Raw genomic sequence first — 12,871 nt, 5'->3', positions numbered from 1 at the left:
TCTTGAAACATTCCAACATCCGAATTATAGGGGTACCAGAAGGAGAAGAGGAAGAACAAAAAATTGAAAACTTATTTGAAAAAAATAATGAAGGAGAACTTCTCCAATCTTGCAAAGGAAACAGACTTCCAGGAAGTCCAGGAAGCTCAGAGAGTCCCAAAGAAGCTGGACCCAAGGAGGAGCACACCAAGACACATCATAATTACATTAGCCAAGATTAAAGAGAAGGAGAGAATCTGAAAAGCAGCAAGAGAAAAGGATACAGTTACCTACAAAGGAGTTCCCATAAGACTGTCAGCTGATTTCTCAAAAGAGACCTTACAGGCAAGAAAGGTCTGGCAAGAAGTATTCCAAGTCATGAAAGGCAAGGACCTACATCCAAGATTGCTCTATCCAGCAAAGCTTTCATCTAGAATGAAAGGGCAGATAAAGTGCTTCCCAGATAAGGTCAAGTTCAAGGAGTTCATCATCACCAAGTCCTTATTATATGAAATGTTGAAGGGATTTATCTAAGAAAAAGAAGATAAAAAATATGAACAGTAAAAATGACAGCAAACTCACAGTTATTAACAACCACACCTAAAACAAAAACAAAAGCAAACAACTAGAACAGGAAAGAATCACAGAAATGGAGATCACATGGAGGGTTATCAGCAGGGGAGTGGGAGGGGAGAGCGGGGGGAAAGGTACAGAGAATAAGTAGCATAAATGGTAGGTAGAAAATAGACAGGGGGAGGTTAAGAATAGTATAGAAAATGTAGAAGCCAAAGAACTTATGTGTATGACCCATGGACATGAACTAAAGCGGGGGAATGTGGGTGGGAGGGGGTGTGCAGGGCGGAGGGGACTAGAGGGGGGAAAATGGGACAACTAATAGCATAATCAATAAAATATATTATTTAAAAAAAAAATAGCAAAGCTGGAGTTATCATACTGATATTAAACTATACTACAAAGCTACAGTAATCAAAACAGTACGGTACTGGCAGAAAAACAGATGCACAGACCAATGAAACAGCAATTAAAGTTCAGAAATAAACCCACACACATATAGGCAACTAATTTTCAACAACTGAGCCAAAAATATACAATGGGGAAAGTAAAGTCTCTTCAATAAATATGCAGAAAACTGGAAAGCAACATACAAAAGAATAAAACTAGACAATCTGACACCATACACAAAAATTAACTCAAAATGGATTAAAGACTTGAATATAAGACCTGAAACAATAAAATACATAGAAGAAAACATAGACACTAAACTTACAGTCATTGGTCTCAGAGGAGTTTTTGTGAACCTGACTCCAAAGGCAAAGGAAGTAAAAGCAAAACTAAATGAACAGGACTACATCAAACTAAAAACGCTTCTGCATCAACAAAACAAAAAGGTGACCAACCAAATAAGAGAAGGTATTTTCAAACAATACCTCTGATAAGGGGCTAATATTTCATATACAACTCAACATCAAAAAATAAACAATCCGATTAAAAGATGCACAGAGGACCTGAATAGGCAATTTTCTAAGGAAGACATACAAATGGCCAACAGATATACTAAAAGATGCTCAGCATCACTAGTTGTAAGGGAAATGCAATCCAAACCACAATGAAATACCGCCTCCCACCTGTCTGAATGGCTATTATCAATAAGATAAGAACTAAGAGTGTTGGAAAAAACATGAAAAGGAAAACCTTACACACAGTGGTGGGTATGTAAATTGGCACAGCCACTATGAAAACAGTATGGTGGTTCCTCAGAAAAGTAAGAGTAGAGCTACCATAAGACTCAACAATCCCTCTTTGGATATCTACCAAAAAAATTGAAAAGAGTTATTTGTAAGGACATACATACCCTATGTTCACTGCAGCATTATTCACAATTGCCAAGACATAGAAACAACCTAAGTGTCCCTCAACAGATGACTGGATAAAGAAGATGCGGTATAATGGCATACGTACCATGGAATACTGTACAGCCATAAAAAGATGAGATATTGCTATTTGCAACAACATGGATGGATCTTGACCGTATTATGCTAAATGAAATAAGTTGAATATAAAAGGACAAGAACCATGAGTTCACGCATTATGTGGGATATAAAACAAAAAGTAACAAACAAAAAACCCCTCATATATACAAACAACAGAAGAGTGGTTACCAGAGAAGAGGGGTTGGGGAAAAACAAAGAGAGTAAAGGGGGTCAAATATACAGTAACAGAAGACTAGACTTTGGATGGTGAGCACACACAATAAGGTATACAGATGTGGAAGTATAAAGATGTATGCCTGAAACTTACATGATGTTATCACTAACCAATGTCGCTCCAATAAATTTTTTAAAAACCATATCATTAGTTCACAAAAGTTTTTAATTCTGATCATTCAAAGCTTTATAACTGATAATATTACAATTTCTCAACATACTGCCTGATTAAAGTGCTGAAGGCATCAGAGCCTCCCTCATATTTCCTCCCCATCCGTGGAAACAACCTCCAAGGCTTCTCCCTCAATAAAAAAAAACATTCTGATTATAGTTATTAATAAAGCAATCTATATTTGCTAAATAAACACTAATTAATTTGAACAAATTAGCATTGCTAAACCAAAAACCCAGCAACTTTCTTAACTCATAAAAACATGTATTTTCCCACTGGAATTACCTCCAGCCAAAATATACTGAGTTGGGTGCATAGCATTGATGGAACACACAGAGGCAAGGCATTCTGCATCAAGAAAAGAATGCACCCGCTTTCCTGTCTCATGGAAGATTTCCACCTGTCGTGGATGGGCCATGCTGCCAACTATGACACAGTCTTCTTGTTTAGGATCCCACACAGCTTGAAACCTGGTCAGCCATCGCCCAGTAATGGTGTTGTGCCTAAGGAAAAAAACAATTTAAAAGACAGTAAGTGGTAAATAACTCAAGGTAGCAATAGGCAGAGAGTAAAAATGGCATTGCTCCTAAATGCTGATTTTCTCTACTAAGTTTGTTCTCTAAGTTACTGAGTTACCATCAACTAATCTCATCCTTCCTACAAGACTAAAACTCAGGCCCTATGTGGGTTGCTCAGCTGGTTAGAGCATCATCCAGATATGTCAAGGTTGTAGGTTTGATCCCAAGTCAGGACACAAAGAGGCAACCAATGAATGTATAAATAAGTGGAACAACAAAATCAATGGTTCTCTCTCAATCTCTCTCTCTCTCTGTTTCTCTCTCCCTCTCTCCATTCCTCCCTCCCTTCTTCTCTCTCTCTCTCTCTGAAATCAATTTTTTAAAAAAGGGTAAAAATCAGGACAGAGACAATGTTTTCTGCATTTTTGAATCTTCAGTGCTGAGTACAGTGGTTTGTTCTCAGTGGATGATCATTAAGTGTCTGTTGAAATGGCACCTTTTTTGTTCACTATTTCCAAGCTCAACTGACTTTCCTCCTTTCCTCCTTTTAGCACATACAAATAGAAGCCCTAGAAGTAAGACATGTATAATCTGGTTATCTCTCTTTTAATGAAAGCAATTTCCATATTTCTATTCCACTGATAACAATCCCCCCAATCATTTTATAGTCCATACATCTCTAAAGTAAAAAATACATTTGGGGCACAAAGAAAAAATCACAAGGGATATCAGAAAAATGTCTGCAGACAAAAAAAAAAGAAAGAAAGAAAGAAAAGAAAATACAACATACCAAAATCTATGGGATACTTTGAAAACAATACTATCAGTAAACCTTATTTTAAAAAAGATCTCAAAATCAACAACCTAACTCCCCCTCAAGGAAAAGAAAAAGGAAAAATAAGGAAGAACCTTACTACACCTCAAAGAAAGAATAAAGTAAACCAAAAGTGAACAAATGGAAAAGTGATAAAAATTAGAGGAGATAAATGAAGTAGAAAACAGAAAAATAATAAAAAACAAAGAGCTGGTTTTTTTTAAAAAAGATCAACAAAATTGACAAGCCCTTAGCTAGAGTAAGAAAAAAAAGAAAATGCAAATAACTAAAATCAGAAATGAAAGAGGGAATATTAAACTGATGTCACAGAAATAAAAAGGACCATAAGAGAATACTATGAACAATTATATGCCAACAAACTGGATAACCTAGAAGAAATGGATAAATTCCCAGAAACAAACTCACCAAGACTGAATCATGAAGAATAAAGAGTCTAAATAGACCTACACCTAGTAAGAAGAATAAAACATTTATCAAAGGCCTCTGAAGTAGCTGGAGTGGGGGGATAGGAGAGCCCAACAAAGAAAATCCCAGGGCAGATGACTTCATTGGAGAATCACAACAAACATTTAAAGAATTAACACCAGTGCTCTTCAAACTCTTTCAAAGAATTGAAGAGGAGAAAAACTTCCAAATTCATCTATGAGGCAAGCCCTACACCCTGATACCAAACCCAGACAAGGCCTCTACAAGAAAAGAAAACTAAAGACTAATATCCTGATGAATATGGATGCAAAAATCCTCAACAAAATACAAACAAACCAAATTCAACAGCACTCTAAAGGATTATACAGCATGACCAAGTTGGATTTATACCTAGGAAGCCAAGGACGGCTCAACATATAAAAATCAGTGTAAGCCCTGGCCACGTGGCTCAGTTGGTTGGAGCATCAGCCCATACACCAAAAGGTTGTGCATTTGATCCCCAGTCTGGGCAACCGATTGATGTATCTCTGTCTCTATCCCTGTCTCTCCCCTCCCCCACCCTTCCTCTCTAAAACCAATGAAAGCATATCCTTAAGTGAGAATTTAAAAAAATAAAAATCAATGTAATATACCACATTAACAGTATGAAGGACAAAAACCATATGATCATCTCCATTGATGCAGAAAAGTCACTTGACAAAATTCAATTCCCTTTCATGATAAAAACACTGAACAAACTAGGAATAGAAGGAAACCACTTCAACATAATACAGACCCATTATGAAAAGTCCATGGCTAATGTCATACGCAATGGTGAAAGACTGAAAACTTTTCCTCTAAGATCAGGAAAAAGGCAAGGATGCCCACTTTTGTCACTTCTTTTCAACAGAATATAAATCTGGTAAAATCAGAAAACTGGATAGGACTAGATACAATGGTCTGCCTAACTTACAGGTCATTCACAACTTCACAGGTAACATGGAGTGTTCTGCACATGAAGTGTCACCATTAAACTGACAAACATCTGATAAGAGAGACACATTATGAACAGTCACACCACAGTCAATTATATTAGAAAGAGAAATAAAAGACATCCATCCAAATTGGAAAGGAAAAGTAAAATTGTCTGTTTGTATGATCTTATATGTAGAAAATCCCAAAGATTCCACACACAGACACACTTCTCTCTCTAAAATCAGTAAGCATGTCCTCAGATGAAGATTTAAAAACACGAAAAAAGAACAAAGGTGGAAAGGTGGTGACCTCAAACCTACTGATTTCAAAACATGCTAAAAAGCAATAGGACTCAAGACAGTGTGGTACTAGCATAAATACCAACATACAAACCAATGGAAAAGAATAGGAAGTCCAGAAATAAACCCTCATGTATATGGTCAAATCACCTTTAGACAAGAGAGTTAAGACCATGCAATGAGGAAGGACAGTCTCTTCAACAAATGGTGCTGGGAATACTGGATATCCACATGCAAAAGACAAAGTTGAACAGTAAAAATTAACTCAAAATGAATTAAAGACCTAACATAAGACCTTAAACTATAAAACTCCTAAAAGAAAATATAGGGGGAAAGCTTCAGACTTTGGATCTGGCAATTTCTTGGATGTGACACCAAAAGCACAGGCAAAAAAAGCAAAAATAGACAAATAGGACCACACCAAACTTTAAAATTCTGTGCATGAAAGAAAACAATCAACAAAGCGAAAAGGCACCCTACAAAACGATAAGTGTTTGCAAATCATATACTTGTTAAGTGGTTAATATGTAGAATATGTAAGAACTCCAACAACTCACTAACAAAAACAAAAATAGTCCAATATAGAAATGGGCAAAAGACTTGAGCAGACAATTCTCTAAAGAAGATATACAAATGGCCAACAAGCATATGAAAAGATTTTTAACATCAGATTTTCAACATCATACCCATTAGGATAATCATAAACAAAAAAGAGAAAACAAATATTGATGAATATATAGAAATTAGAACCTTGGTACATTTTTTTTTTTATTCTCACTTGAGGACATTTTTTCATTGCTTTCAGAGATAAACGAAGGGAGAGAGAGAAACATAAGTGTGACAGAGAAACACTATTGGTTGTCTCCCACACATGCCTGGAACAGGAATCAAAACCGCAACCTTTTGGTTACAGGGTAATGCTCCAACCAACCCAGCCACACCAGCCAGCGCAATTCTTGGTGGGAATGTAAAATGATGTGGCTGCTATGGAAAAAGAATATGGAGCCCTGACTGGCATAGCTCAATGGATTGGGCACTGACTTGCAAACTGAAAGGTCATTGGTTCGATTCCCAATCAGAGCACCTGTCTGGCTTGCATGTCAGGTCCCCAGATGGGGAAGTGTGAGAGGCAACAGATTGATGTATCTCTCGCACATTGCTATTTGTCTCCCTCTCTTTCTCCCTCCCTTACTCTCTCTAAAAGTAAATTAAAAAAAAAAATTAACAGAAAAATAGTATGGCGTTTCCTCAATTAAAAATAGAATTACCACATGATCCATTAAAACCCCCCTTCTAGTACCTATTCAAAATACTAGAGCAGGATTTGAACAGACATTTGCACACCCATGTTCAATGCAGCACTTATTTATTTTTAATATATTTATTGATTATGCTGTTACAGTTGTCCCATTTTCCCCCCTTCACTCCCCTCCGCCCTGCACAGCCCCTCCCTCCCACATTCCCCCCCTATAGTTCATGTCCATGGGTCATACACATAAGTTCTTTGGCTTCTACATTTTCTACACTATTCTTACCCTCCCCCTGTCTATTTTCCACCTATCACCTATGCTACTTATCCTCTGTACCTTTTCCCCCTCTCTCCCTCTCCCACTCCCCTGTTGATAACCCTCCATGTGATCTCCATTTCTGTGGTTCTGTTCCTGTTCTAGTTGTTTGCTTAGTTTGCTTTTGTTTTGGTTTTAGGTGTGGTTGTTAATAACTGTGAGTTTGCTGTCATTTTACTGTTCATATTTTTTATCTGCTTTTTCTTAGATAAATCCCTTTAACATTTCATATAAGGGCTTGGTGATGATGAACTCCTTTAACTTGACCTTATCTGAGAAGCACTTTATCTGCCCTTGCATTCTAAATGATAGCTTTGCTGGATACAGTAATCTTGGATGTAGGTCCTTGCCTTTCATGACTTGGAATACTTCTTGCCAGACCTTTCTTGCCTGTAAGGTCTCTTTTGAGAAATCAGCTGACAGTCTTATGGGAACTCCTTTGTAGGTAACTGTATCCTTTTCTCTTGCTGCTTTTAAGATTCTCTCCTTCTCTTTAATCTTGTGTAATGTAATTATGATGTGCCTTGGTGTGTTCCTCCTTGGGTCCAGCTTCTTTGGGACTCTCTGAGCTTCCTGGACTTCCTGGAAGTCTATTTCCTTTGCCAGATTGGGGAAGTTCTCCTTCATTATTTTTTTCAAATAAGTTTTCAATTTTTTGTTCTTCCTCTTCTCCTTCTGGTACCCCTATAATTCGGATGTTGGAATGTTTCAAGATGTCCTGGAGGTTCCTAAACCTCTCCTCATTTTTCCGAATTCTTGTTTCTTCATTCTTTTTTGGTTGGATGTTACTTTCTTCCTTCTGGTCCACACTGTTGATTTGAGTCCTGGTTTCCTTCCCATCACTGTTGGTTCCCTGTACATTTTCCTTTGTTTCTCTTAGCATAGCCTTTATTTTTTCCTCTATTTTGAGCCCATACTCAACCAATTCTGTGAGCTTCCTGATTAGCAGTGTTTTGAACTGTGCATCTGATAGGTTGGCTATCTCTTCATTGCTTAGTTATATTTTTTTCTGGAGCTTTGATCTGTTCTTTCATTTGGGTCATCTTTTTTTTTTTTTTTGTCTCCATGCACCCGTTACGTAGTAGGGGGTGGAGCCTTAGGTATTCACTAGGGCAGGGTAACCGACAACATTACTGCAATGTGACGCTGTTTGTGGGGAAGGGGTCTGAGAGGGAACAATGGTGCTTGCTCCGCTCTCTACCAGACACTGCAGCATTTTTCATAATAACCAAGAGGTAGAACCAACCCAAATGTCCAATAGATGAATTTTCAAAAATGAGGCATAGATATACATGGAACATTATAGTCTTAAAAACAGGAGGAAACACTGTCACATGCTAGAACATGAGTGAACTTCCAGCATATTATCTATGTGAAATAACCCTGTCACATTATGACAAATACCATATGATATCACTCACATGAAGTATCTAAAGAGGTCAAAATGATTGAAATGAAATTAAAGATGGTTGTCCAGGTCTGAGGGACAGGGAAGGAATAACTAATGTTTAATGTACATAGAAGTTTCAGACAGCAAACTCACAGTTATTAACAACCACACCTAAAACAAAAACAAGAGCAAACTAGGCAAACAACTAGAACAGGAACAGAACCATAGAGATGGAGACCACATGGAGGGTTGTCAATAGGGGGGTGGGATGGGGAGAGAGGGGGAAAGGTACAGAGAATAAGTAGCATAAATGGTATGTAGAAAATAGACAGGGGGAGGGTAAGAATAGTATAGGAAATATAGAAGCCAAAGAACTTATGTGTATGACCCATGGACATGAACTATAGGGGGGGAATGTGGGAGGGAGGGGGTGGGCAGGATGGAGTGGAGTGAAGGGGGGGAAATGGGATAACTGTAATAGCATAATCAATAAATATATTTTTTTTAAAAAAGAAGTTTTAGTTTTGCAACATGAAAAAGTTCTAAAAATCTGTTGTACAACAATGCATACTTAACACTATTGAACTGCACACTTAAAAATGGTTAAGGTGGTTTATAACCACAACTAAAAATAAATTAAAATTGTAAAAATACATATGGGGCTCTTTACAGCTCTCCAAAGCAGAAAGAAAAGTACTGCCCTTTTACTCTCTATATCTTAATACAATTAACAGCCCTTTCTTATTAAAGTATGGACTACAGAGAAGCAAATTTCCCACTGTCACTCAATGGTGCTATATTTAATGAAAATTCATAATGACTCCAGATTCATCACCCTAGATAAACTTTTTAAAATTATACACTAGACTCATCCCAAAAGCAGCCAGAAGTGACCTCTGAAAGTGGTTTACTACTCACTTGACCCAGAAAACCCCACAAAATCATGCAAATCAAGAAGTTCAAATGTTCATGTTCACTTTAAGAACACTCATGAAACTGCCCAGGCCATCAAGGGTATGCACATCCAAAAAGCCACCAAGTAAGGGTGTCACTTTGCAGAAGCAATGTGTGCCATTCTGTTGTCACAATGGTGGAGTTGGTAGGCATGCCCAGGCCAAACACAAGGGCCCAACACAGGGTTGGTGGCACAAAGAGTGCTGAGTTTTTGCTGCACATGCTTAAAAGTGCAGAGAGTAATGCTGAACTTAAAAGGTGTAGATGTGGATTCTCTGGTCATTGAGCACATCCAGGTGAACCAAGTTCCCAAGGTGCAGCGTAGAGCTTACAGAGCTCAAGGGCAGGTTAACCCACATAGAAGCTCTGCCTGCCACACTGAGACGATCCTTCCTGACAAAGAGCAGGTTCTTCCTGAACCAGAGAGGAGGTTGCATAGAAGAGTAAGATGTCCCAGAAGAAACTGAAGAAACAAAAACTTATGACCCGGGAGTAAATTCAGAATAAAATAAATACTAATAAAAGTAAAAAAGTAATAAATACATAAATAAAAATACACATTAGAAACTAATAAACTTGAAAAAAGGAACTTAAGAAGTTTGTGAAACAGAAACAAATACACTTAAACGTAGCCTCTATAGACTATAAAACTCCTGAAGCAACAATCAGTATTTATTGCTCACCCTGTCCCCAACTTCATAAATAAAGATAAAGAGAGATGTCTAGGAAAAAGGCATCCAGTAAAGTTTGGTGTAAAATAGACACATTAAATAGATAGAGGGTAACCAAAGAAATAAAGTAAGTGAGAGGGTCCTCATCAACAAGTGAGTTGTTACCATTTCCTTTAATAATATAACAAGAATAATGCAGATTGGAATAAAGTCATTCACCTTAACCAAAAATAACCACCCCGCTGCAGAAAACAGCTACTGACTGAAAGAGATTGAACCTCTTTATAAACACAGGGAACCAGGAAGCAAGAACCCTTTCTGGACTGGAGAGGAAGTAGCAACCTGGGACACTTACAACAATGTTACAGAACTATCAGACCTATTACATCTCTTTGACAATCAGTGTCCAGTGTATGTACTCCAACAAATAGCTGACAGTCATCCAGGGTCTACATTATTTGTCATCTGGAAACTTACCTGATGGTGGTGAGGAGAGGAATCTGAGAGGATATACAGCTGCTGTCAAAGATTCTGCAAAATAAAGAACAAGAATAAAGTAACATTTTTTTTATTGTTTCTCGCAAATTTTCTGAAAAAACATCAGTGTGTTTAATAACCTTTTCATTGGTTCATGACATGAAATATGACTTATTTAAAAATATATAGAATCAGGATCTAATAAATCTTAGCTAATATATTTAATAAAAATTACAAAGAATATTATAAAATTCAATGCTTATTGTGTAGTGTAGAAATGGTTTATTTAAACACTATTACTCCAAACTTAAAATGTACACTCTAAAGCAGGGATGTCAAACTCATTTTCACTGGGGGCCACATCAGCTTCACAGTTACCTTCAAAGGGCCAAATGTAATTTTAGGACTGGATAAATGTAAATACTCCTTAACAGTTAAGCCAGAGCTTGGCGCTGCCACCAGGTAGAAACAAGGTGCCAGGCCGGATAAAACAAGGTAGAGGGCCAGATTCAGCCCGTGGGCCTTGTGTTTGCCACCTGTGCTCTAAAGCAATCTGGATTCTAAACTATATTCATATTCACAGGTCATATATAAGGGATGTGGTCATACATAAGGGATGTGGTCTAAAAATGCACAAATAATCTAAAAGTACATGAAATGAAGAGCCATTTCCTCATGAGACACATCAATTGAGGGCCTAGCTGTGTCATTTCCAGGTGCTGGTGAGAATTAGACCCAACCAAAGGGAGGAGGTCTGGTGAGGCAGCTGGAGGAGCCCAGAAGCCTCCATCCACCAGGTACAATGCAGAAAGAAAGGAACCACATCACCACTACCTTCCCCCTTCTCCTCGTACCCAGCTATTCCAGTGCAATTTCTTGGGACTAGAGTTTATCACCTAATTAGATTACCAGAAAGCCAATCCCTAACAGCTAATGTAATGAGAGTAAACTCTACAGTGCAAATGAACAGGAATAAGACAAACAGGTAGCTCATAAGACAAAGGATACCATGTAGGCAGAAAGCGAACACTAAGCTGCCACTGCATGGTGACTAAATCTCTTAATGTACCACCTGGTAATGTGCAAAGACTTTCCTAGAAACAAACTGGGCACATGCTACATACTGCAGACCAAGGTCTTCCCAACAGATGGGTCTAAATAGAAATTAGGTCCTTTCTAGAGCCTGGCTCACAGTATACATTCAATGGATCCTTGATGAATAAATAATAAGTGGATTCCAAAATCACTTAAGGTAAAATTCTCATAAATTAAGAAATGCTTGCAATGTTAAGCAAATCAGGGACTCAAGAAGAGAACACAGTTGTTTTTCTTTGTGGTTGCATTAGCATCTCCACATCTTTTTTTGTTGGCATTATTTTCTATTTTTGGTTCAACTGACTTATATTTTTAAATGCACTTTTAGGAAGTAGCTATAGAAAGGTACCAAAGCTGAAACCATAAAGCTATATCTACTAGTCTAAACAGAAGCCCAGTTTTTGTATCTTTTTTGCCTGCACATGTCCTGGGGCTCTGCAACTTCCATTTAGCCCTTCACCTGTAGGGTAGAACCTACTATCCCCAACGTAAGAGCTTCTCCCTATGCTAAAATCACTTCCCTTTCAAGATATCACAAGCCTGCTTTCAGTGAGATTTCTGGGATTGTTCACTGATGAAAGGGAGGCCTGACATCAATTCTCCAGGTTAGCTACAGACCTTCCTTGCCAATCTCAAGGACATTTCCAGACACAAAAACTGCTGAAAAGCCATCAAATATAGGTCACTGACCTTCAGGAACCTATCTATAGCTATAAAACAATAACACTAGTGATTGAAGAAGAAGCAGCAGTAAACAAAGCTACTGGCTTATTGATATAGTAACTACAGACATTGTAGATTCTTTAACAACCTATTTCTGTCTTTCCAATTTACCTCAGCTTACAATCAGCACAAGTGGTCACTACTCTGTTACCATTACAAGGTGAAAAATAAGCAGAAGCGATACTCTTTGTGTGTTCAGTCAAAGAAATCAAAGGCTGGCTTCCCTTGGGATTCAGGCGCCTAGCATCATAAAGATGAACATCACTGTAATAAAAAGAAAAAGATTCAGATTTACCACAGTCCATGTAATAAGCCCCTAGAATAGTGTCTAGAATAAATTAGGCACTCGAATACTTACTACACTGAAGAACAATTAAGATAGAACTCTCTAATCTTCTATATTAATTTTATAAACACTAGTAAAGTTAAAATTTTAGAAAAATTCCAAAAACTATAGCATAACAATGTAACCAATGGATATAGACAGACAAGAATCCAGTTGGTTTTCCAATCTCTCCAAGAAAAAAATTAACACAGACCAACGAGTTATAGATCACATATAACTTTTTTTTACAAGTTTTCTGCTCA

General features: G+C 37.6%; 1 protein-coding gene across 1 annotated transcript in view; it reads right to left on the bottom strand.

The window, feature by feature from the left end:
* Positions 1-2,352: 2,352 nt before the first annotated feature.
* The window catches only part of WDR76 (WD repeat domain 76), a 52,399-nt gene continuing 41,880 nt past the window's right edge, over positions 2,353-12,871 (bottom strand). Inside the window, exons 13-15 of the mRNA XM_024568024.3 lie at positions 12,395-12,547; positions 10,466-10,519; positions 2,353-2,879 (exon numbers count right to left, since the gene is read on the bottom strand). Coding sequence (XP_024423792.1) covers positions 2,624-2,879; positions 10,466-10,519; positions 12,395-12,547 — 463 coding nt within the window. The 3' untranslated portion in view covers positions 2,353-2,623. The remainder of the gene's footprint in view (positions 2,880-10,465; positions 10,520-12,394; positions 12,548-12,871) is intronic.

This window comes from Desmodus rotundus, chromosome 7, assembly GCF_022682495.2.
Source record: "Desmodus rotundus isolate HL8 chromosome 7, HLdesRot8A.1, whole genome shotgun sequence".
NCBI classification, from domain to species: Eukaryota; Metazoa; Chordata; class Mammalia; order Chiroptera; family Phyllostomidae; genus Desmodus; species Desmodus rotundus.
The sequence above is the reverse complement of the archived record's forward strand: the minus strand, read 5'-3'. Positions and strand labels throughout refer to the sequence as shown.